General features: G+C 36.5%; 1 protein-coding gene across 5 annotated transcripts in view; it reads left to right on the forward strand.

Annotated features, from left to right (window-relative positions):
* Nucleotides 1–5,463: 5,463 nt before the first annotated feature.
* The window catches only part of tmem131l (transmembrane 131 like), a 53,531-nt gene continuing 33,814 nt past the window's right edge, over nt 5,464–25,180 (forward strand). For all 5 annotated transcript variants that reach the window (XM_088633208.1, XM_088633211.1, XM_088633209.1 and 2 more), the window contains exons 1-3: nt 5,464–5,644; nt 6,333–6,400; nt 9,539–9,582. In XM_088633208.1, the coding sequence (XP_088489334.1) occupies nt 5,521–5,644; nt 6,333–6,400; nt 9,539–9,582 (236 nt within the window). In that variant the 5' untranslated portion in view covers nt 5,464–5,520. The remainder of the gene's footprint in view (nt 5,645–6,332; nt 6,401–9,538; nt 9,583–25,180) is intronic.

Here is a 25,180-nt window from a genome sequence, read left to right on the forward strand (position 1 = left end):
ATGTATTATGCACAACAACTTCACTCTATGCTTGCAACACAAGAACAGTATATACAGTGGTATACAGTTATGTTTATATAGTATGTAGCTTCTTGTTGCTTTATTTATAATGGTATGATTATAATACAATAAAAAACAATGCAATTATGTGATTTTTAAATAAAATCACAAAAAACCTTTGTGATGGCACCTATATACTATAAAAGGAAGTACTGTGTTATGTGGATTACAGAAAAACAACTCTTTAAAAGAAAACTTTTGTGTTATTTGTTAGTTATGAATCTGTAAATTACCTATGCTTACTGGTATTATGCAAACATTATTCATTAGAAATCTTGTTTTTATGTTGTTTACCATACTTTTAGAGTAGTAACCCTGAATGAGTTCCCTGTCTAATGCGATATATTACTGGGAATTGGGGGTCTTTAAAATGGCTATAAAAGTGACATTTATTTTAGACGGGGGCTTGAGTCTCAAGCTGAGGCTCCAGGGTGTCTGGGGTCACTGGATAAAGGGGGTATTAAAGTTTTTACATATTGCAAGAGGTACCTAGCTAGCAAGAACAGCTAAGATTAGTTTATGAAAGCAGTGTTATTTACTATGAGAAAGATATATGTTTCCTTCAGAGTCCATTAGTCTGATCAAGCATACAAATGTATTAAATCATTAAATCTGGGAAAGTTCAGTGCTAAAATCTGAAAACTAAATTCTATTGTACATTGCTGTAAATATGAGCAGTTTTGTATGTCTACATTAGTGAGAAATAAATATGTATCTTTCGAACTATCACCTGTTTAATTTTCCACTGCCAAATTGCACACAGAAAAACATATGACCTTGCTTGGTACTACAGTATCTCAGAATTGGGGTTTGATATTATTTATTTTTTTATATTTTTGCCTGTGCTGGTGTCAGGACTGACTTAATTACTTTTAGATGTCTAACCTTAACTACCTCTGTTTGACCATAACACCCCGTAATTCTTTTACAATAAAAGAAAACAATAGAAATCTTACCTCAGCACTAAATCTTGCCTGTGGCTGTTGACAGGGTGATTCATGAATTGCGCAACACTGGCTCAGTTTGCATGCAGTTCAGAAGCTGCAGCATTTCTTGCCATTTCATTAACAATGACATGTAGTTCACACCTATCATGCCAGAGAAGATGTGGCAAAACATGTGCACCACATCCAGAACAAAGGTGTGTATATCCATTTCTCAAACTAAAAGATGCTCAAAGTGACTAAAACCCATTTGTTTTTTGGCAGGGCAGCAGATATAAATCTGTACCATACCTGTATATTCACAAGACATGAACATTTAAGACCAAAGTGGTGGCAAAGAATAGCTCATCTACTGTTAGCAGTAAACATTTAAAACCAAAGTGGTGACAAAGAATAGCTCATCTACTGTTAGCAGTAAAGATCGTACCAGTACTTATACTGTATATCAAGTACTGAGTGAGCAGTTTGACGCTCTCATCATTTACTGTCTGTTTGCCCGAATTTGCTGATAATAGATCAAATGACCTTCAATTTAAAAGGTAGTTGATTTATTAAATTTAAAAATAATTACAGATTACAGACATTTGACTTAGTGTATACGTGGAACAGCCATTCATACTTTGCAACACTGGGATTTTGATAAATATGTTAATTGGTTTCATTAAGTCATGAATCAAACCTGTGATCCTAGACCACGGCCTTTGGTCTGCTGACTTTACTTTAGCCACTTTGGAACTTGACTGAGAACTACTTTCAGACTGCTATAACACATTTCTTACAAAAAGAAGAGCAAAGTGGGAACTTCCAGCCTGGTGAGATGTCAGCTGTTTTGGCTCTGACAGGGGTATGCAAAACTGTTATTGATAAATGTAGTACAAGCAGGAACCCTCTTGAGGACTGATGTTAGGTACGTACATTGTAAAATATACTTTAGGCCAAAGCTGTCTACATACTGTATGCCTACTGAGCTGTCCTTGGGTGAGGTTAAAATAAGTCAGCCAGGTCTGTGACAAGAACTTTATAAGAAAAGTTACAAACAAGGGGAGGCCACACAGTGTATCTAGTTTTCTTGGCTCTCAGCAAAAGCATGACTCCTGCTATTTTTATGTTTATGCCAAGCAGAAATAAAATGCCATGATCTTCAGGTTTTTCCTGTATTGTTATTAAAAACAAGATTTCTATCATTTGGTTTCTCAGGACTACATGTACAGTACGGTATATTTATTTTAGTACGTTTTCAAAAAAGAGTTTTTTAGCGGTGGCTGTCTTTCTTTTAAGAATTGATCATAGATATATTTATCATTTAAATTTGTTGCCAAAACAAATTGTAAGTAATCACTAGATAGGCATTTGGTATTTGATTAAAAAACAATGATAAAGACACTGTATGCCCTAGCCTGATATTTTTGAGCCCCTCCATGACGTGTAACATCACTGACAGTTACATCACTGTAACTGTGAAAAATGGTACGTTTTTATCAGTATGCGTCCCTGTGGAATACACAGATATATTTGGTTATTTCTTGAATTTATTTGAATCTTTTACTACACCTGTACATGTATCTTCCATTCACAGCTCTTTGAAAGTTAGATTGAAAGAATTCACTAGTTTAGTTTGAAACTAATTCACCAGATACCTTCCAGTTTACTTTGCTTTACTAAGCTGTAATTGAATCCAGCAAGTTGTCCTGGTTGTGATTGGTTTGCATTCTGTCAGTTAGGAACTCCTGATTTTCAACAACCATTATCAAGGAAAATAGAATCGCCATCATGCACAGATGAAGCACAACAAATGTCATCTTGATGCATTTAGACATGGTGGAGATAACTTTGCCCCGAGAATCAGGTTTTGACAAGTATCTGTCAACCACCCTTAGTGAAGGATGTGCTATAGCATAGCTATAATAACAGCTCTCACAAAACCTGCTCCTGCTTCCATGTCTCTGTTGTCAACACAAAGCAGAGCTGTAAGTGCTCTGAAGTGTGATTAGGCAGACAAACCTGGTATTAACATTGCCCCTCCCTTCAAACGTTACCAATGTGCTGTTGACTTTCTCCTCATTTTCGAGGCTAGGGGTAAATATTTCTGTATTTTTGTAAAGAGCCACAGCTAAATACCTACTCCATTCAAGTCACACCTCCTAACAAGTTAGAGACTTTATTGAATCCGAGTCAATTGACTGCAGTTTTAGGTATTATGTAACAAGTTGTGCAGTCCACAGCAGAGTCGATCGAATTTGCTGCTCTTGCCTGGGATGCACACTTGGTTGCAGATTCCTGTGTTCTGCGTATTTATACAGTTCAATGTGAAAAGCTTTTTTTCCCCCCATCTCTTCACATTTTCCTTAATTTAGTTCAACCCAGAAGCAATTAAAAAAGAGATATATTAGTAAATAGTACCATTATAGCTTCTTACACAACCAAGCATTTGAGATCTTTCAGGTATAGTACAGAAATTATTTCAAATTTTCCAAGTTATCTCTGAAATAGCTCTTCTTTATCTACCATATGATACTCAATTCTGATAATAATCTGTTTTGGGAGATGGTGTAGCTGTTGTGAAACTGGACTGTAATTTCTAAATGAAAACAAATTTGTGCATTTAAGCTGCTACTGTTTTTGTGTTCACATGATCTGTATTCAAGTTATTAGAATCAGTCAGGAGAAAAGTTAAGGATGTATCCTTCAGATGTCTCAGTGTGACAGGGCAGTGTGCAGTCATTTAACAGACTTTGCAAGCAAAACAAACATACTTTCAATCACTTGACATATCTAGTAGAGAACGATCTTATGAAATAATGTTTAACAGAAATGCCAAAAGTGCTTATCTGTTGATCAGGGTCATACAGTATGTTTCTATACAAAACATGTGCATGTGTGAGCTGGGAATGTAGTGGTAGAGCATTCTGGATCTCACAAGATTATATCAAACTCACAATTTTGATTAGGCAGGTATTGTAATTGGCTTTAAATTGAATATGAACACAAACTTATGTAACTACAGTGATGGTAACAAGATACTGTAGATAACTCCTCCTGTATTGTCATGAGTGTTTGACTGCATGTCTTGCTGAGTGGAGTTTAGAGCGAAAGTTTGGGAGGGATAGCCAAGTTCAATCAACCTCAGCTATCTGTAATTTGTAATCAATCATAACATCATCTCCTCACTTAAACATTATATACAATATATTATACATGATACCATTCTCTTCCTGGTATTCGTCTTTTGCATCCCTCCTCTGTCCTATCTCCGCCTCTGCGGCTGGCCCTTGGCCGCACCTTACTCTGCATGGGAGTTCTAGCCTCCTTGTCCTATGACCAGGAGGTTAACCCTCAGCCAAGTGTAATTTAAAGTAGTCAAAAAATTTTGAACACGGCCAATTCTTGGCTGTTTTCATTCATAGTGAATTGTTGTGAATTCTAATTTGTGTCTCTTAAACTTCCTAATTTAAAAAACAACAACATTGAAATGTGAATTGAGTAGTGTTGTTCATCTCCTTCTCTTCTGTGTCTTCCAGAATCTCTGGGCTCTTCCTGACTCTGAAACAGATCAATACTTTTCCTTATGCCTTATAACACAGTTGTATTAAATCGTTTTCAGTTTTGGGACCCTGCTTTGCTTATTAAAGAGACACGTCAGTATTTTGGAATACTCTTGTACTCACAATACGTAATACAAATAATTTAGAATTATTTGAAGAGTTATAACTTTTATTTATTTTCTCAGTGCTTTAGAAACAGACGTTCCTGATACAGACCTGGAAAAAAAATATGCCAAAGAAGAAAGTAAACGAGAAGCCACTTACAGTAACTCATTGTTATATCATTGACAATCCAAGTGGGCCCACATAACTAATATTTTTTGCAAAGCCTACTTAATTTTTAGCCGTATTTAAAATGTGCTAAATTCTTAAATTTCCATACCCGCTTTATACATTAATACATTAAGGGGACAAATTTCTTGCTACAAATGTAGTCGGAAGCAAAAGAATGGAAGGTGTCATTACTTTTGTTAAGACAACGCTATTTAAATTTAGATGACAAAGCTACACTAAGCGTCAGTTTAACATTGAATTTTGAAGGGATTATTTATAGCCAGATTTCTAGGTGAAACCAAAAGATAAGGAAAGGAAACGGTTTTCTCAAGGCGGTTTTTAAACAAAGAGACAAAGAACTGTGTAAGCAGCGTACGTTTCCATGCGACTCCAACCGACTGCTGCCGCGGTCGTTCAGAAAGGCCATGTGCTCAATTTGTCTCATTGCGTGTAGTTTCTGGACGGCACTCTTTTCAGAGGTTCTACCATTCTCGCAATAGATCCGTATCTCACTGGAGAGTCTCTGCTTTGTCTATACGGATGCACACTTTCAGGGAACCTCACTGCTAAGCTTTCGTCAGCACCGACGAGTCCGCACAGTGCGAGAGAGGGCGAGGAAAGAGAGGGAGGGTGTGTGAGAGACGAGGAGGGAGGGGGCCGAGAAAGCAGAACATAGCGAGGCTGGCTGCAGACAGAGCAGCATGGCGGGGCTGAGGGACTTCTATCAAGGCAGCCACTGCCACAGGAAAACATGGATAAATCTTGTATTTGGAGTGCTACAGCTGCTTTCGCCCTGCATTCGCCAAGGAGGGGCTCAGCTACAAGGTTGGGGAGATCAGCTTCGTTTTAAAAAAGCTCGTCCACGGTTAACGCTAACGAGAAAAGAGCGGATTGCCAACCCAGTCGTTTTGACAAACCAGTGTATCTGAAGACAGAAGTCGTTTTGCGAAGAGGAGAATGTTTCAGTTACCTCTTCTTGGGATGTTGTTTTGTATAAATATTTAATATTTAATACCGTTCATTGTTTTCCAGTTGATCCTGTTTTGATTTCGAAGTTACCAGGCATTTTACCGTCTTCCTTTTGAACAAATTGGTATTGTTCGCAGCGTAGTTTCCTGTGTTGATAAATCATCTGTAGAAACGTTTTTTTTCTGTGCAACAGACCATTAATATTAGGTTTTAAGGCAAATGCATACGAATATTTAAAAGGTCCAAAAAAAGTTGGAGTGCTATTTTGAAGGCATTCTTTTAGTGAAGCGTTTTAAAATGTATTGATGAAGATAACCATTTTTTCCGTATGTAAAGGTTCTCTTTTTTTATCCTGAAAAGCAAAACTAAGGTTGAATATTAACTATATTACCATATTAGAACACACACACGCTTGCCCAGCCGTCTGTAAGAGACATAACCAAAAGGTTTCTCTTTTACAGGGCTTACTTCCTGATTCTTTATTTTCCCCTTTGCTGGGTTTCATGTTTTTACGCTGCGAATTCTTTTTGTTTTCTCAACCAAGCTCTTGCTCAGATGTCCAGCGTGGTGGAGGTCTGGCAGGCAGATGAAGAGCTCTTAGTCTCCACACAGGTGAGAGAACCTAACTACAACTTTTTCAACTTTGCTTTCTTGCTGTTACCTGTGATTACTTGAGTGCCGAATTGTTTGCAAGGAAAGCCCCACGCAAAACCCACGGTTGCGTGGTTCACTCTCGAAATCTGTGGTAGCATGTGAATTCAGATGGTGCTCTAAATCTTTGACCTTCTAGCATCGTGCATTTAATTGTCGTCAGGTTTGAGTCGTTGCTAGTAGGTACCTAGTATACAGTGGCTCTAAGTAACAGTAATACTGTTTTTTGGTCTGTGATCACTGTGCTACACGTGGGGCTTTGATGATTGGAAGAAGAACCGGCGGGAAGAGTTCACCGGGGCTCAGTCACCGTGCACCTTAAATATTGGCCATGTGGCCTGGTCTACCAAGTTTCTGTTAGTTGGCATTAAAATACGATGGACTGTGCAAGGTTAATGTTGGGCTGTCTTGGAGCGTATATTATCAGATAAGCAGTAGTTGCAGGCCATATATTGTCCAGACCGGGGTCTATAGGCAAATTATAACCAGTCACACGGGTTGGGTTTTTGAAGTTAGTTTTTGGATGACAGTGCACAGCACTCGTGGGAAGCTGTTTTGTAGACTAGTATTTTCCAGTACATTTGACTTGATTGAGTCGACACGCAGCTTGTGCAATTTTAGTTTTTGGGCAGTAACACTTTTATCATAAAGGTTTGTTTGAGTGTAATAGTGGTTAGAAATTTAAACCACCTTAATGTGTCTGGATCTTATTAAACAACCAATAATACCCAAGACAGAGGTACAATACATTACACAATGGTGTTGAATTAAGTGTGAAAATGTTCAGTGCAAGACATGCTAATTGATTATATTCTTTATTAGGTTTCAGGTGTTTTTTTTTCTCAGAGCATCACATGTATATCACATTTCTATCTTTAAAGTTTTGATGCTTTTAATTTTTAGTTTGAAGCAGTTATTCCTCAAGATTTATAAACTCAGTTTGTGATTGGGGATTTAAAATTGTTTACCCTTGTCATCCCAAACCACTCAGTATTCTGAGTTTTGTACTGCAAATCTTTCCAGATATTTCAATGGCATAAAAAATGAAGCTTGTGGGACCTTTTATACAAGGAGTTTTGACATAGTTCTTGGCATTAATATCTTATGCCTTGCCTCCTGAATCAGGGTTTTCAAGATCATGTGTATTGAAAAGAAATAACAAAAGTTTTGTCTTGAAGGCAGCACTACATCTTTGTTAAAGTTATGTTTAACTCAGGATTAAATGGAGGAATGAAATGGAAAAGGCTGTGTATTGTTGGCAGTGTGAGAAACATGGAACTGTGAACTGAATGTTTTGATAGTTACAGACAGTAAAGCTGAAAAGCATGGATTTTCATGTCTGGGGATGTCCAGTTACTTGAAAATACAGATGCTGTCTGTCATTGTGGTAGTAATGCAATAGTGACTTGATGCATGAAACATTTCTGTGCTAAAAAGACACCGAAAAGTCTATTGAAAATGGCTATTTTAAACATGACATACCTTGAACAGGGTTAGGCAGTTATAATCCACAGTATCTTTGAGTGCCCCCTTATTTTGTCAATTTTTATTATTTGCATATCCGAACACAACACAACAGTTTGTGTTCTAGTGTTTCTTTTTAGAGAGATTGACAGTGGTTTCCCTGAAGGAGCTTGCAAAGTGTGCCACATGCAGGATAGTTAATGAAAATGTGAGGCTGTATGTAGTCACGACAGATTATGGAATAATGCAATAAGTGAAAGGAAAAGTATTAAACTCTTAACAGAATCTCATAGCTGTTGCATCTTGTAACTTTAAATTCGTAGGAGCTATTTTCAAGATGACGAGAAGCTCACTTGCAATGATTACTCCCCATTTAATTATTAAATGGTTTTTAAAACTAAAAGAGGCAAACATGGAAATAGCAGTCCAGTCTTAATGATCATTATAATTATGATGTCACTTCATCTTGAACGGATATCTACTCTCTAGGTGTTGATTTAATTCCAGTTGACTTAGTTAACATTTTCAGTGGATTTTAAAGTCTTTTTAAAGGGCAACGCATTTAATATCAAAAGTGATTTTTATGTGGTAATCAGATATATATATATAGCACATCTAAGATTCATTCCTACGCCCAAAAAGGGTATTAAACATGTTGGAACGCTGAAGTACGTTTGTTTAAAATGAGACAAAGTGGTTGGAATTCACCTGCTGTTAGTATTGGGCAATTATACATCTCAGTAGTGTTATTGTCTGATAATATTGACAGGGGCAGTGGGAGTCAGATTAGTTGGTTTTACAAAAAGATGTTAAGCTAAAGTGGCAACAGCATTTCTGACTTTGTCAAGCACGTTTCCTGAAAAAGTGGCTTTATTCTTGAGCACATACCTTCCACCTTCAAACCACTTACAATATCACACAGAATAGGCACTTTGAAACACTTGGATGTTAGATATATATATATATTTTTTGAAAGATAGAAACATTGTGTCCTTATAACTTTTCATTGCATCATTGTTTTTGTAATTTGGATAGTTTGTAAGTCAGGTAATTCATGAAAAGATATGAGAAGCACAATATCTAGAAATACCTTTTGTGTACACACTCCGTCTGCTCACAGACTTATGTAAATAAAGATGTTTTGATGTTGGCAGTGTCATTTTTCCATGCCTAGTAGTTGTAGGCTTGTGTGTCTGTATTTGGACTTGTGCTGCAGTTCATTGTGGATTTAATTCATGGTTAAGTCTGCATCTGTACTGGAGCTGTAAATCTATTTGTGTGGTACAGCAATGTTTCATTGTAAACCCTTTACTATATAGCGTCATACTGTACATCAGCCATTTTATTGTTAAACAAGTATTGTAACATGTTTTGTTAATATACAGTGTATACTGCACTGGTAATCATTACTCCTCAATTTCTAAATATTAGTAAATGATTGTGGTAAATATTCTGAACAGTTGTAACATTTAATTAAATATCAGCATGTGCATATGCTGTGTTTTTCATAGGATGCTGCATCATGAGCTTAAATGTGACATTTTAATGTTTGCTACACATAACTGGAGTTTTTTAATTCTTTGCGTTTCAGTGCCCTTGGATTTTTAATTCATTCTGCATCCATGTTTTTTTCAGCCTGAAGGAGAGCACAGCCCGGAAGGACTTCCACAGCAAGAGAGGTGAGGCTGTTCAGAAGTCTTTGCATTGTCTGCTGGTGGCAGTAGCAGGAAAGAGAAAAAGCAGTAACTTCTTTTTTTTGTGATGGAGTGAGGCCTGGAAGGTTATACAGCCCAGGTCTGCATTCCTGACTGCTAAGTTTAGAACTGCGTGAAAGAGAATAGTCACCAGGGATCTCTGACGTGCTTGTGGTGCTTTACACTCAAGAGCCAAACATTTCGAGTCAAGTCAGAAAATGGAATATTTAAGCATAACTTATTTTATCTCAAGCGTGTGCCTCTTGGAGTTGTGCATGTATATGTGAGACTTATTTCTGTTCAAAACAACCTGTTGCTCTGTAAACAAGCAGGTTTTGCCATGCTAAGGGCAAATTTATATGCTGATAGTTTTTCTTTGTTTGTTTCTGGTCAGTTCTAGCAAGAAAAGGTGAAATGAGCACATTGTCTGTTTGTCAAAAAGCAAAGCAGGAAATAAGAAATCAATACATGCAGCCAGCATTTCATTGAATTAAAATAGGTTTAGATGTAGAGTCTCAGTTCATACATAGCTTTCTGCCAGGGTGCTTGCAATGGATACAAGTGAACTTTTGAGAAACAGCAGTGTAATTAAAAGGTGATCATGATCCACGATGTCCTTGATCAACATGAGAAAGGATAACTGCAAGTTGTAGTGGCAAAACGGGAGCAAAAACGTATACTCTAGTACTATAGTATAGTATAATACTATAGTAGTAAAATGACTCGGTATGAAGCAGGCTGTCATTAAACTGTCACTTACCTTCTGGTGCTAAGGTTATCAGCATCTTAACTTGATGCTGTCAGTCTCTATGTATAAGGCTGTTGCCCTCTCAGTATGAGGTCATTGCTGCTGGAGACTCCAGCTTTTTAGGAATGCGTGGCTGCTGCTTGACATATGAAATTGGTTCTGCGACTGTACTGCTGTTTTCTTTCATGTTCCAAGAGTTAGGGTAAAACTTTAAGTATGCTGTAATTAAAGTCATCTTTCTAAAAACAAAATATTAAGATTTGAGCAATTTTCAACAGATCCATGTTGCTCTAGTGAATTGACATGTAGAGAAACAAATAAGCAGAAAGGATGTTTTGTTTCACCCAATCAAGATTAGTAGCTGTTGGTAATTTTGAAGTTTACTGTAGCGACTTCTACTGTAACTGACATGATTGCAAATTCTTTAGTAGGCCTTAGTTTCGAGGTAACAATGCTGTTTGGATAAGAGCGAATTAGTTTGTCACACGACATGGTTCCCACCCTGCTATCTTCTCAATACAGGACCCTGGTGTTCACTACATTTCACAATTTGTTCAACTAATAGATGGGTTGCACTAGAGTTGAAAGAGTCGCAGTCTTGTGTGGTATATTATCAGCACAGTGCAGGACTCGTAATGTTATGTTAGATCAGGTGAATACACCTCAATAATCTTTTATGAAAAGTTTAAAAAAAAACTAAAACAAAAATTCTTTTGGAAAAGTCAAAAAAAATGATAGTTTAGTGGTTTGAAATGGTGGAGTAAACAAGTTATTTATTCTTTAAACTTTAAAGTATCATTGTGGGATTAAAGCCATAACTAGTTAAAGCAGAGAATATTTTTCAGGTAGCTTAGGTACTAGAAAGCTGAAGCATCTGCGAATAAAGTAATCGATAATTTTCAAATGCAAACTAATTATTATATTATGTGATTTTGAAAGCACATTTAGTGGTTTACATAGGAGTCAGGTTACAGGTTTAATTTATTTGGCTGCTTTTGCATATTCCCCTGGTTTCTGCTGTGGCAGGCATCTACGATATTACTGTTACAATTCAGCTGAAGAGCAATCAACAAAGCAGTAGAATGGAAAATGGATCAACTTCAGCATTAGAAATGCTGGTTGCTTTTCTCGCACATGGGAAAGTATTTTGCAGTGGTCTCAAATAAATCTCCATATGAGTGGTCCTAAAATGTATAGAACTGTGTAGGTGGATCCATGTAAAATATGCAACATTTTAAACAAAATTTTACACTTAAGGTATTTGAAATGGATAAAACCAAAGAGCTTTTATGTTATGGCTTTATAAAGCCACTCCTCTTTCTCCTTTTTAAAAGTTAAATGATTGAAATATGGTTCCAGGAAAGGTGTATTTTGTTCAGCTTGCAGCATGTTAAAATGAACGTGTCATATCTTCAAGAATGTAGTGATTGCAGACAGGTTAACATGGGTGATCAGAATATTTTTAGATTTTAATTTTGTATTTTTGTAATGATGTGTTCTCTAGCTTAAAGACTAAATTATGGTTGGGTATTATCAAAAAATAAATACATGCTTGTGAAAAAGACTCTACGAACCTTCCCTCAGCCAGCTGCCAAAACCACAATAACAGATCTATGGCATCAGTGATAATACTTGTCATATGTTTGGTGGATTTATTCTGTAAGTGTGCCTGTGTATCTAGTAATTGTTCAAATTAGATACATGCATAAGGATTTTTGTGAATTTACTCTAGTTAAAAGTATCCTTAAAGCATTTCTGCAGTGTAGTATTTTACAGCAAAACTGTACAAATTGCAAATTGTTACAAATGAGAGAGGAACATTCAGCCCAGTCTGCCATGTTTTTTTCAGTAGTTAATTTATCCAAGGTTCTCGTCTAGTTTCTTGCAGAAAATAGTTTTTGATGTAGCTGGTCAGCTTGTTCCTTATTCCCACAGCAATTGGTGAAAAGATGTAAATGGAGATGTCCCTCCTCTTTTCAGTTTTGAATGTAGTTCTACTTAATCTCCAGTTGTGCCATATTGTTTGTGTTTCCTTCTTAAATTCTGAAAGAGTCCGTTGCCTTGATACCTTAGAGGTTTGAACACCTTGTAGTCTCTGTTGAAGCCTAAAAAGGTTCAATTCTTACATCCTGACAATGTAGAACAGCTTTGAGCTCAGGAATGTGTGTTGTTGCTCTTCTTGGTACTAATTGTAACGCAGCAGTATCTTTCTTGTAATTTGACGACCAAAATTATATTCTAATCGAGGTTTTACTTGCACATTGTACAGTATTAATCTCTTCAATCTGTTTTCCGTTTTATGTAGTTTGTTTTTACTCCTAGCATGCACCATCCTGTGTTTGTTAACAAAATATATCTCCTTAGTATCTGCACAGTCCTGAATTTAATCTGTCCTTCTGAAATTCTTTTGCAGCTTGAACAATGTTTTCTGATTTGACCAGTTTGGTATAATCTGCAAAACTTTCTAGTTTACTAGCTGTAACTGAATCTAAATGATTGATATAGATTAGAAAGAGCTGTGCTGTAGGGTCTTGTGTACACGCGAGACAGTTTGACAACTATTAGTGGCTAATTTAAAGACTGAAGTACTGTGTGAGTGGAGCTGATATGGTGTCAGTGGTAGGCAGATAAGCTGACTGTAAGCATCTGTAGAGAGAGAGCTGCAGTGCTTCTCATCTCCTAAAATAAAAGCTGACTTCTCTGAATCAGTGTGGGCTAAAACATACATTTATATGCATAAAGCATCCAACGAGAACCCACTTTAAACGTGCATTGTCGCTTGTCATGTGGAGTATCCTGGAAGATTTACATCTGTGAGTATTGATACAAAATCCAGTTGCTGATTGAAATGGAGCTACAGGAATTCAAGAGAGTATCATGAAATCAGCGAATGAGCAATTTCCACATTTGTGGAGGTATGCATCCCATTTCGTAAGAATAATAAGACAGAAGGGGAGAGACGCTAGTATCAGGTGGATAAAGGAACTAAAATATATTGTCCAATCCTAACAAATTGACAAAACATAAAGCCAGACAATTTGTTTCACTTCAGTACCTGTAAACGGGAATGCTAAGGAAAGACGTGGTTTGTTTTGAGCAGCAGAATTGTGCTGTCGTCCTGCAGCCGAGATGGCTGACATTCAAGTAGTAGATAGGCTCCCAGCAAATAAAACATTTCGTCATTGGCATAAACAGCGCACTCTTATTGTGTAACGGATTTAAAGACCTTGTGGAAAAGAATTGACAGGAATAAATGCATGGTTTTCTCAGGAGTCCTGCCTACACTCTGCAACTGTGATCAGCTGGAAATGGTCATCTGAAAACTGCATGAGTGCAGACATGGTGTGCTGAAGCAGGATTCAGCATGCTCTGTCACTGGAAAAGCTTTTTGTTGCAAAGGCTAGCCAGTACAAGCTTGATGGATTACTACTAAGTGAGATTGGTATATGGAGAATCTGTATATCTGTATAAAAAAGTCTCATATGATAGATATGATAGAAGGATACATTGTTAGGGTTCTGTCACTGAACACCAAATTCAGATGTTAATTATAATGCAGACTTTTATAATTAAATCAGAGATACACAGTATGCGTAAAGGGAGAAAAGGTTGTTATAGGAGTTTATTTTCTTTGGATAGATTGGGGAAAAAAACATAAAGGTTGTCAAGAACTTAAAAAAAAGGGGTAAGCATGGGTTATTTTTACTACCACTACTATATTATACTGTATATATATATGACAAGTTTTATCTCAAAGAATGCCAGAGTAGACATGGAGATTTGCATCATTCACCTGTGAACTACAGGCCCACTGTACATGAGATCTGGCAAGGAAGAGAGAAGTTTTCACCCGTTGAATCAAGGGGGGTCTTTATGAAAACCAGTATATTGACACTTTGACTTTCCACTGTTTCCAACATCTTTTATGAACAATTGAGATTGCATTGTGCATGCAAGAACGGGCAACAGAATTTTGTCAGATGTCTAGGTTTCTGACATTTTGTACTGATGTTTTCCTTTTGAGTCAGTAACAATCAAGCACACTCTCAACGTCAATAGAAATAAGTTAGTAAGATAAGGCACCCAGTAGCATGCAACTTGAGAAAGGTTACTGACCTTAAGATTTCAGGAAAGCAAACCATGAAGAATAAAACTTACCTTAAGAAAAGTAGGATGGGACATGATGGATCTGGTACAGAATGTACAGCAAAAGTTTGAAGTTTGCCCCTCTTTGAGGCTAAGGCTAAGAAACATTAATACCACAAATAAGTATATCAATGTTTGGGAATCACCTACAAAAATGGTTTGCTGAATTAATTTAGAAAAATATTAGAATGAAAGCATTTTAAAAGTGGTTAAAAAGAACAGGAATTCCAGTATGTCCAGTCTGGACATAAAGGTAAAAGTTAGGGTGACAAAAATGGGAATAGCGGAATTATTAAATTAAATTTTCACTCCAGGAAGTTTTATCGATGAAGAAATTAACAACATGCATCAGGTTAAGATAAGAAAGTTCTACGTGACATTATGTATGCATTGAAGAGGTGGAAGTGTTGCAGATATTTGAAGAACTTAAGATAAATCTCCAGTGTCTGATGGTATTCTACTGATTATACTTAAGGAAACGAGATATTATTCTATAGCCATAAATGGGTAACAAAACTTAACTGAGCAATTATTGATCTTATTTGTATTATATGAATGTAAGGTAGTGAAAGTCATTGGAATTAAAGTAGTATGACAGGAGTATTCTGGGGTATGATTACCCTGTTAGAATTCTTCAAACAAGCAACAGCAGTAATATATATCGTATTTCATATTTGCTTTCTTAATACATGGAACTGATCACTGTACAGTGTGGCTCTGAAATAATTTTGTAACTGTACAGTTATAAAGTTAAATTCCAAAACAAAGTATGCAATTCTAGGAAAGTGGAATGGGCTGGGTCTTAAGAGAAGTAAGGTGGGATCAAATGGTTATAGGATCAATAGAGAATTGATAGAGACATTTTAAAGATGTTCTGTATTCTTTTGCATTCATCCCTAGAGTAAGCAAATCGAAGGCTAGTAAGTTTTTGGCCCAAATGGATGGATAAATTAAATAATTGAAGTAAAATATATGAAGGAAGAAGATCATTCAAAATATGATTTAGAAAAGTATACAGTGAAACAGAAGAGTGTAATGAGCTGTGAGCACATGTACAAAGGATACCAGACAGAGCGGAAAGAATGGCGGTGGAGGCTAAATAAAGTTGTCAGTATTACAAAAGACAATAAACTGTAGAGGACAAAGTAATAGTCGCAAAGATAAAAATGGGAATCTTTTAGATGATGAAAGGGAAATGTCTAGTGCATTAAATATTTCCGTCAGGCGATCATTAAGAAATATATCAGCAATGTGCCTCTGGGCTGAGGAAAGACAGTTCTGGATTAAAGTATTGTAGCCCAGAAGAGTTTCAGGTGCTAAAAGCACTTAAGATAAATGTATCACCAGGGTCTGATGCTATTTTGCTGTGTGTACTCAAGAGAGTATTTATAGGCCGTTACCAAAACACTTTCAACACTTGTTCAGGCTGGGTAGTACCCATTGATTGGAAAGCTACTTATATTGCACCCACCCAAAAACAGGGTGATAAAGCCAAATTAGGCCTCTGTAGTGTTAAGGAAACAATAATTACAGATAATCCTCTAGATGAGTTGTATGCCAGTAGGATTCTAGGAAATAGCAGGGATTTAGCAAAGGTATGTCTTTCTTAACGTGTTAGCAACAACAGAAATAGAAACAAAAGGAGTAGAAAAGAGTGTAAAGTAGCAAATTTCAGAAGGATTTTGATCAAGTTTTTGTGAATGCCCACAGGCATTCAAGAATTAATTATGGCAAGTAATGGGCAGAAGGCAGAGTACACCCTGGTTGGAACGCCAGTCCATCGCAGGGCAGACATACGGACTCAAACACACTTATCCTAACCACTTAACCTACCAGTTTGTGTTTGAACTGTGAGAGCAAGCTGGAGCTCCCCAAGGAAACCCACATGAAGGGGGGAGAATATACAAACTCCACACAGATAGCACTCCAGGTCTGGAATCGAACCCAGAGCCCCAGTGCTGCGAGGCAGTAATGCTAAACACTGCGCCACTGGTCCACCCTTTCCTAATCTATATCAATTATATAGATTCTGCTATACTTGATAAACTGGGCATGTTTGCAGCTGATAGCAAACTAGGAGGATCACTAAATACTGCAGTGGCTGCAAAATAATTTGAAATGAAGGCTGGGCACAAGGTCTGACAGATGTTATTTAATGCAGACAGGTACAGAGTGCTACAAAGAAGTGTTTGTGGGTAGTAAAACCATACTTTAAATGAAAAATTGGGAAATGCTGATCTTGTAGAAGCTACCCATGTATTTATGTTGGCACCTTTTTTTCCATCTTTTAGACAATGAAGGGGAGCAGAAAAAGTGGCATACAGAATATTTGCAATATTTACAGGTTTACAATGCCCTAGTAGGACCTCATTCAGAATATTGCGTTCAGTTTTGGGCAGGTGTCAGTCCAGAGAAGAGCAAGCAGGTACAGTCTCAGACTCACCAGAATGGAATAAAGGAGCACTTGAAGCCCTGTACAGAAAAGACAGACAGGACCTGATTCAAGTATTCACAATCTTCAAAGGTACTCACAGTTAACCCTGTTGACTTCTTTAAAGTCAGCAATGAAATATGAGCCAGAGGACAGAAATGGAAGCTAAGGGGAAGTGCATTTAAAACCGAGAACAGGAAAAACGTCTTCACACTAAAAGGAGTTTGGAACAAACTACCCTGCTCTATTGTCAAAGCTGATACCATACCTTATTTTAAGAAAATGCTAGATGAAATCCTCTAATGAATTATCAGGAGAAAAGCCATCTTTTTTTACACATGTAAACATGAATTCACTTTCAAATAAGGCGTTAGGATTATGACCAATTCTGTGGATTCTGATCTACTAAATTTCCTTCAATTTTATTTGCCCTTTTTTAATTCATTTTTGCAGCAATACTCATATTTGAAGGTGCCTGAAGGTGGTATCCAAGATAGATTTCAGTCTTAAAGAAATGTATATGAAAAAGGAGCCAATATACTGTAGGTGCTCCTTACAACATGTATAGGCTTTGTGTGTGTGCAGGGTGATGGGCCTTTGAACAAAAACAACTGGTAGACAATATAAAATGACTGCAGTAAAAACATTTCAGAAAGTATCTGTAGACATTACGAAATTTCTTGCTTAATGAAATGCTTAATGCTTATTGTTGCAAACTGTTTACAGAATGTTGTTAAATGTTATACGTCTTTTTTTCTTCATTCATTTTTTCTGATTTTCTGATCTGCATTTCACCTTCAACAGAAGAATGCTGTTTGGACACTGAGGCTGATTGAGATTTAAAGATCTCTCCACTTGTCTGCTAATTTGTTTTCACCTTTCTAGCAGGATTATAAAACATACTAGGGACAGGCGTTTTGGACGGATGCAACAGGTTTCCTCGAGCATGGCCAATGTGATAATATTGGGTTGGCTTAGCATTAATTTTGTAGAAGGTCTGAAACTCTATTAAACAGGACTTTTTTTCAGACTTGTTTTTTTGTGGAGATTTCTTTGAAAACTGTAATTAGTTGTAAACAAACTGTAACTTAAGCTTAAAGTGGCAAACCGTAGGTTATTAAGTTTACTGTTCCTCTCCCTTTGACAAGTAACCTTTTAAACTTTGTCCTTGCTGTGCCACTTTCTACTGCCACCCTGAGCAGATCACGATAATGACATCTGACAGTGAATGAATGAACTGGCAGCTATAACTGGTGATGGCTATAGAGCAGCTGTTATGTAACAGTGAACATTGAATAGAGTCAACATCATCCTCTCCAGGCCAGAAAGTCTGTTAGGCTTTTCCATTAAGTTGCAGTTTGACCAATTAACATTTTTGTGGGCACGTTCCTCTTCTGTACTCCTGTGGTACTGGTGATGGGCAGGGTGATTATTATTTGTGGAAAAGCTTCTAAAATTCTTTTGACTGGATTGCAAGCACATTGAAAGTGCGGCACTCTTATTTTTAATCCCATTGAAAAGTACTGGCTGTAGATGTTAGCCAGAGGTGATGCATGGAAGCTGCATTTTATTGAGTTCTTAGCTTTCAAATTGTCTGGGGGGGTGGGGTGGGAGAAGGTTTTGCCACTGTATATTTTTAACGGCACGTAAACTTAAGTCTTGCCATTGACGTATCCTCATCCTCTGTTGGAAATATTCAGTGAATGGAAAAGTTCTCTTCTGGAAATAGCAATCTAATTTGCCGTCTGGCCTATAAACAGTATGTACTGCTACAATCAAGGTATGCAATAATGTTTCAATTTTTAGTTATTCTTGAAAAAACAAAGCTCATCACTTTGATGGTATTTAGTTTGGGGGAAGGGGCCAAAAAATGAGCTGAAATGAAAACTCCATTCATTAAGCGTTGTATATTCCGTGAATAGTTTATCTTGGATGCTTTTATATGGGAACATTTCCCTTATCTCTGTTAAAGTCTGAATATAGCTGCAGTACAAGTCAGGCTCTTGAGGCATACCACAGCCTAAACATTAACTGCCTTCTTCATGCCTAAACACTCTTTGTTCCCCTCTGAGAAAGTGAATCCCAAATTTGGCTTTGTGTGTGTGCAATGGGGAAGTATTGCCAAAATGAGGAAGTTGTGTTTTAGAGGTAGTAACCTTTTCTAGCTGTTGCCGTTCTCTTTGCAAACTGCTAAATAAGGTACATGGAGATGACACATACCGGTTAATCCCTCAGGTTCTTTCAAATGTATGTTGTTTGTCATTGAATGCACTTGAGAGCTTTGTTGCACTCGGGACATACTGTAACTATTCGAAACCCTCCTTTTCTTCTTTTGCATATTTTCCTTGGTGAATGAGGGATATATTAAAAATGTATCCTTTTGCTTTTAATTCTTGAAACAGTTGGAATAACACTATGATACTGAAGCTGGAGTTCCAAATGGCAAGTTTAAAGCACTTTATGGTGAAATTAAAGCAATTATTAGTGGTTTTGGAATACATTCCTCGTTAACAAATATGTGTATTTTATTATTGGCTTTCTAACCATTTTCTTGCCCCATGACCCACCATGCTTTTAGTTTGGTTTGTTGTGCAGAAACCCAAATTGTTTTTGCTCAATAATAATTGCAAATAAGGAAACCTTTTAAGTAAGTTTTCCAATCACCCAGATTAAATATTCCACTCATCTAACAACATTCCTCAGTTATTAATTTGCCACCTGCAGTGCGTTGTATCAATCAGCTTCTACTCCTGCACATTCTAATGACAACGTAGTAGTAATTGCAGTCAATGGTCTAGCAGTTAGTGCACCGCACTGTTCATGATGCTTCTTGGGGTGAAGCCAAAGAGTGAGTTGCTTAGTGGCTCCTAAAAATTAGATGTTTATTTCATCCTTGTCTCCTCTGTTTAAAGTGCAGATAATATTGCAAGGCCAAACAACAACAAGCGATTAAAAAACTTAAGAATGGTTACAAACAGGAGGAGGCCATTCAGCCCGTCTATCCTTTTTCTGTACCTATTTTATCCAAGGATCCCATCCAGACTTGTGTAGAAGGAAGCCAGTGTATTGGCCGAGTATTGAACAAGACACTCTCATAACCCCTTGTGTGAAGAGGTAAACAGGCACCTCCTGTTCTCAGTTTGAAAACTGTTTCCAGTTGTGTCCTTGGTTTTGGGTTTTACTGATCATTTTGATCACTTATTTAAAGCCTTCTCATACTAATCTCATAGTTGCAGATTGGGTGCTTTTACTCTGTCAGAGCAAGATAGTAGGATTAGAACAGAACACCTTTATTTAATTTCTAAATTTTATATACTGTATACCCTAATATTGCTTTTCTTTTTAATTTTTTAAACTTTAATTTCTGAATAAAACATAATGCATTTACTTGAACTTTGCTGACATCATGGCAATAGAGAGCATTTCTGCCTTACAAGATCCAACTGTGGTGTGATGCGAGTCTAAAGTAGAGATGAGCTGAATTTTCACTGAGTCGTGTAGGTAAGGGTACAAAGTTCATGTTTTAAAAGGTAGTTTTTTTGTTTGTTGAAAGACAACATTCTTTTGGGATATTTATTACTTGGGTTTCAGTGCTAAAAGCACTCTATACATTTGTACATTGTATTAAATTATTCTTAATAGAATTATATGCAATAATACAATTTGCAACATTATCCTTAATAAAGCTAAAATTTCTAAGCCTGTATTTTCCTTACTTTCCTTTAGCACTTACTGGACATAGCTACAGTACATCTATGTAAAGAAAGATGCTGTTTTTTTTGGCAGTATGGCAGTGAATTTATTCATATTCTTAAGCATGACTTTCTTAGAATAAAAACAAATTGAAACACAAAAAGTTTTGAAAGCCATAAATGAAATGCTCATAACCTTTTCCCTGTAATTCCGCTATATTACTGTAGGTAAAGAGGCACAGCAGTTTGACGTTAATGCCCCTGTGTTCATTGCTAAGGTGTAGCAAGAAGTCTTTTCTGCTGTCGGCTGTCTGAAGTGAAAATATGATGGAGAAAACATAGAATAGAAAAAATGCTCTTTTAGTGTCAGTTTTTATAAAAGTAGCCCTTTAGTGCCGCATTTCTCTCACCCTGTCAATCCACTGCTAGATAAAGAGCTCCCAATGGTTATGCTAAGAGCTTGTCTTTATGTGTGCTTATTTGCTGTTTCACAAATTCTTGTATTTTATTTGGCTAACTTGCATAAGGTCATCGTCTTTGTTGTTGGTGTTATCTGGGATCCAGTTAAGTATTTCCTTTAAACAATGTGGTTTTCTTGGGACTGATTTTAGTCTTATCACACACTGTCCTATAATCCACTTGTTGCTTTTTATGGATTCCCCTTTTCCACGCGTACCTTCTGCCATGCTTCTCAAGGCCAACTGTAGATTTGTATATTCTTTGGTTTGCCAGGTAATGCATCTAACATTTCTATGGGAGGTGTACGTGAGCGGGGGCTTCACACTGCATGCACAGCGATGGTTTCCCAATCAAAACCATTCCAGTCCTGTGCGACTGTACTTGATTTTTATTCAGATGTCCAAAATAATTAACTGTCGAAAGATTAAATACCATACCAAGGACATTTACGCCTGGTGTCATGTTTCATGAAACCGCATAGTGTAGTGCCGTGTGACATTGTATAATAAATCCAAAGGAACTTTCATTAAATGCCTCGAGAGCTCTTGCTCTTACTAACTTGCAGACTTGCACAGTGTTAGTGATGTATTTATTGAGGCAGAAGATGTATGGTTCTATATCACTATCTACACTATACCCCACTGTCCTGCATACTCTGATGTGTATTTGGCTATACTGAATAGGAAGTATATCCAATCAATGGTAACAAATCAGAACTCAATCATCCTTGGATACTTGCTAGTACTTTCCATTTCCATTTTTAAAATATTAGAGTATACCAGTGAACCATAATATGCACAAAGAACACATTAAAGTATTTAAATAACTGTACAGTACACGAGAGGAAGCCGTTAGGTCCATCTACCCCATTTCTAGCTAATTAATAGCTAGTTGATCTTATCAGCCATTTCTTGAAAAGAAACCAGAGTACCATCTTCCATAGCACTCTTTGGTAGCTAGTTCCATACTCCCACAACCCTTTGTGTAAAGAAGGTTTTAAATTAACTCGATAGTTATCCTGGATCATTGTTTTTAAAAGAGTGAGTTTGTATGTTGTATATATCTACACATGTATAGATACATTTGTTCATTTTATGTGCTTTATTTTGTGTTAGGAAACTAACTGAGCTAACTTGTCTAAATGAGATTGGAAGCTCTCTGAAGCATTAATGTTGGAAGGAGAGGTGCTCTCTCAGAGAATGGAAAAAGTAGCTCATTCTGGACAGTTGGAGACTCAGAAGCTCAGAGACCTAAGCTGGTTAAGGCATACTGATAACAAGGATTGTCATGTGACAGTTACACTGAGGTGGCCCTGAACTGGCACAGGTTTGATATGTGTGCACACATACTCTAATTTAGAGTCTGGCACAGGGTCGACGGGTAGCATAGACACTGGCCTAGAGCCATTATAAAAACAGCCAGCATAAATGCAGCAACAGGAATGGTCCAGTAACCAGCTTGCCATTCTGCTTCCATTTTATAGTCCTATTTAACAACTATGGCAACCAATTACTTCAGATCCAGTTGCTTTCGAACAAGCATTTTTTTCTTTGTTTGTGATGGACTGAAATTGATATTTTGGGAAGAGAAGGAGGGAAAGACTTTTTTTCACCCAAAATATTTCTGGAACAAATATAAAAGTACAGTTTTTGGAGGTTACAAAGAAGGCAAAGAAGTTGTTTGACTAAAAAACATAAAATGGAACACAAAATATACATTTTGCTACACCTCGACTTCAACCCAAACCTAGAAAACCTACACTGTCACAGTTTATAAGTCAACTCAGTGTGAATTGCATTAATGATTGATTGCACAGCAGGACCTAGATTGGATTGCATGCAAGTGGAGCTATAGGCTTATAAAAAACAAAACCCTAATTACCATTTTTACCCTGAGAGATGACTTTTGCATAATTACCATATTTCTTCTAATAGTAAAGTTAATATGGAATAAGCTTAGAGATATAAGACTTTATATCTAGAAGAAATTCAAAGACCAAAGACAATTGTAATAGTTTACTTGGTGTTGATAGTAAAACATGTTGGGAAACAAAGTATTGGGAAACACAAATTGCATTAAAATGAATGACATGCCCTCTGGTTAATATGAAATTAAAATAGCTTGCACTTCAGTAGCAAGAGAGAGAGCTAATATTTTTTTTTTCCAATTTAGCAATTGCCTGAAGGGAAAAGTTGAGTATCTTTTATTTTTCCTACAGTTTCAGCTTAGAAAGAAGATAAAATGCACCAAGCGATATTCTTCACTTTGACTAAGGAGTAAAGAGAGAAATTAATGTGAAAATTGGTGAAAGGATCATTGTTCAAAAATGAAAACTTTTAAACACAGTGGCATAACAGTGTTCATAAGAATATATCTGTATACCGAAGTTATATAATGGTTACATTCAAAAACACTGTAAGGAAAATTCGGGACCTCCTGAAATGGTTTCCCCACTTTTATTGTCAAAACCATCTTGCCAGTTCTTCAGAAGATGAAGGATCAAATTCTCATGAAACATTTCTTGTCCCATGTAGTGCATTTTCTTGAAAATTGTACCAGTTTAGTTTATTTTCATTAGCACAATGTTTGTGTTTGCATTTTAAGCATACTGTATGTTTGAGTGTTTGGTGCTTGAAGTAATTGCTGGTGATATACAGTAGTGCAAATGTTTTTAAAGTAAATTATGTATTATCATGTTCAGGTTAGTGAAATTACAAAATGATGCTTATGCTTTTTAACTGTTTATTCAACAAAATATTAAATTATCAATTCTGTAATTAATAACGTAAATAATATTGAATAATATTTTATTGAAAACCTGAATGCTTACATACTTTCTCAACTATTTGAATTGAGGTGTGTAGTTTTGAACAGTAAAACCCATGTTACTTTTATATATAAAAAAACATTAAATTTATTTTGAAATGCGAAGGACAGGACATATTAAAACGGCTATTTTGATGGAGTCTTGTTGTTTACACATGCACTTAAACCGTGTTCCATCTTATAAAACAGAAATATAATTGTAATTTAAAATGTAAATGCCCCTTTTAAAGATTCGTTGAATGAGCACCCTTTTTAGTGAGCTGAGCTGTGTAATAGGATGTCAGTATACAGGCAAGCTTGGAAGCAGGCTAAAACATGCAAAATTGCATTCCATGTTGGTTTGACTGTAATGACTGCAATAAACTAAAACACATTTTGTTCTTTTCGCGTGATTACCCCAAGTCAAGCTTAAAAACTATCATTTAAAATGTTTTTGGTATGTGTTCCTCTTTAACTGGAACTTAATTGGTTTTATAGTCTTGTTTCTGAATTGGACCTAATTTATTTTTGACTGAAACAGGATACATATCAAACTTCAGAATAATGCTGTAGTTGGGTACACTGACATAGTGAAAAAAGGACTGGTGTGAAGAGGCTTTTGCCAGAGATCAATCCAGTCTTTTTCAATAATGGATTTCTGTACTATTTCCATTTGAATGTTTTCATAACTGAAAACTGTCATAATGGTCATAAGCATAAAACAAATTGCTTTATATCTCAGGCCTTGCATATTTTTTTATTAACACATTCTCAAGTGAATAGCAGAAAATATTTTGAATGCTTTTCTCAGTGTAGCCGACAGCTGAATCACATCAAAAGCCATACAGCTTTGGAACAGCAGTCCTGGAAATTTGCAGCACAGTGAAAACCAGGGGGGTTGTACTGCCTTCTGATGATATCACATCCCTGTGTTCAGTTTCTGCCCTCCATAAAGCTTCTACACCCGTCATGCTTTGGTAACTTCAAAACAATTGACAGGTAACTGTTCAGAAACTGTTATGCATAGCTCCACTTGTGCCACTTGTGTGAACGCATGTTTATACTAGTCCTTTCAAAATAAATTCAGCTGAAGTGAATCGATTTGTACACTAGAAAGAGTACACTAAAATAAGTAGAAAAATTAATGTTTATTGTTTATAAATTCTCTGATTAATTGTATAGACACCCAGACTTACAGTGTAGATTTTAGTGCTTGTATATGCATACATATACAAACACACACTGTACTATAGTACAGGCTAATGGGGATGCCACCCACTTGTAACAGCTTCTTTTATTGTT

Source organism: Lepisosteus platostomus, chromosome 1, assembly GCF_059453375.1.
Source record: "Lepisosteus platostomus isolate fLepPlt1 chromosome 1, fLepPlt1.hap1, whole genome shotgun sequence".
Lineage (NCBI taxonomy): Eukaryota > Metazoa > Chordata > Actinopteri > Semionotiformes > Lepisosteidae > Lepisosteus > Lepisosteus platostomus.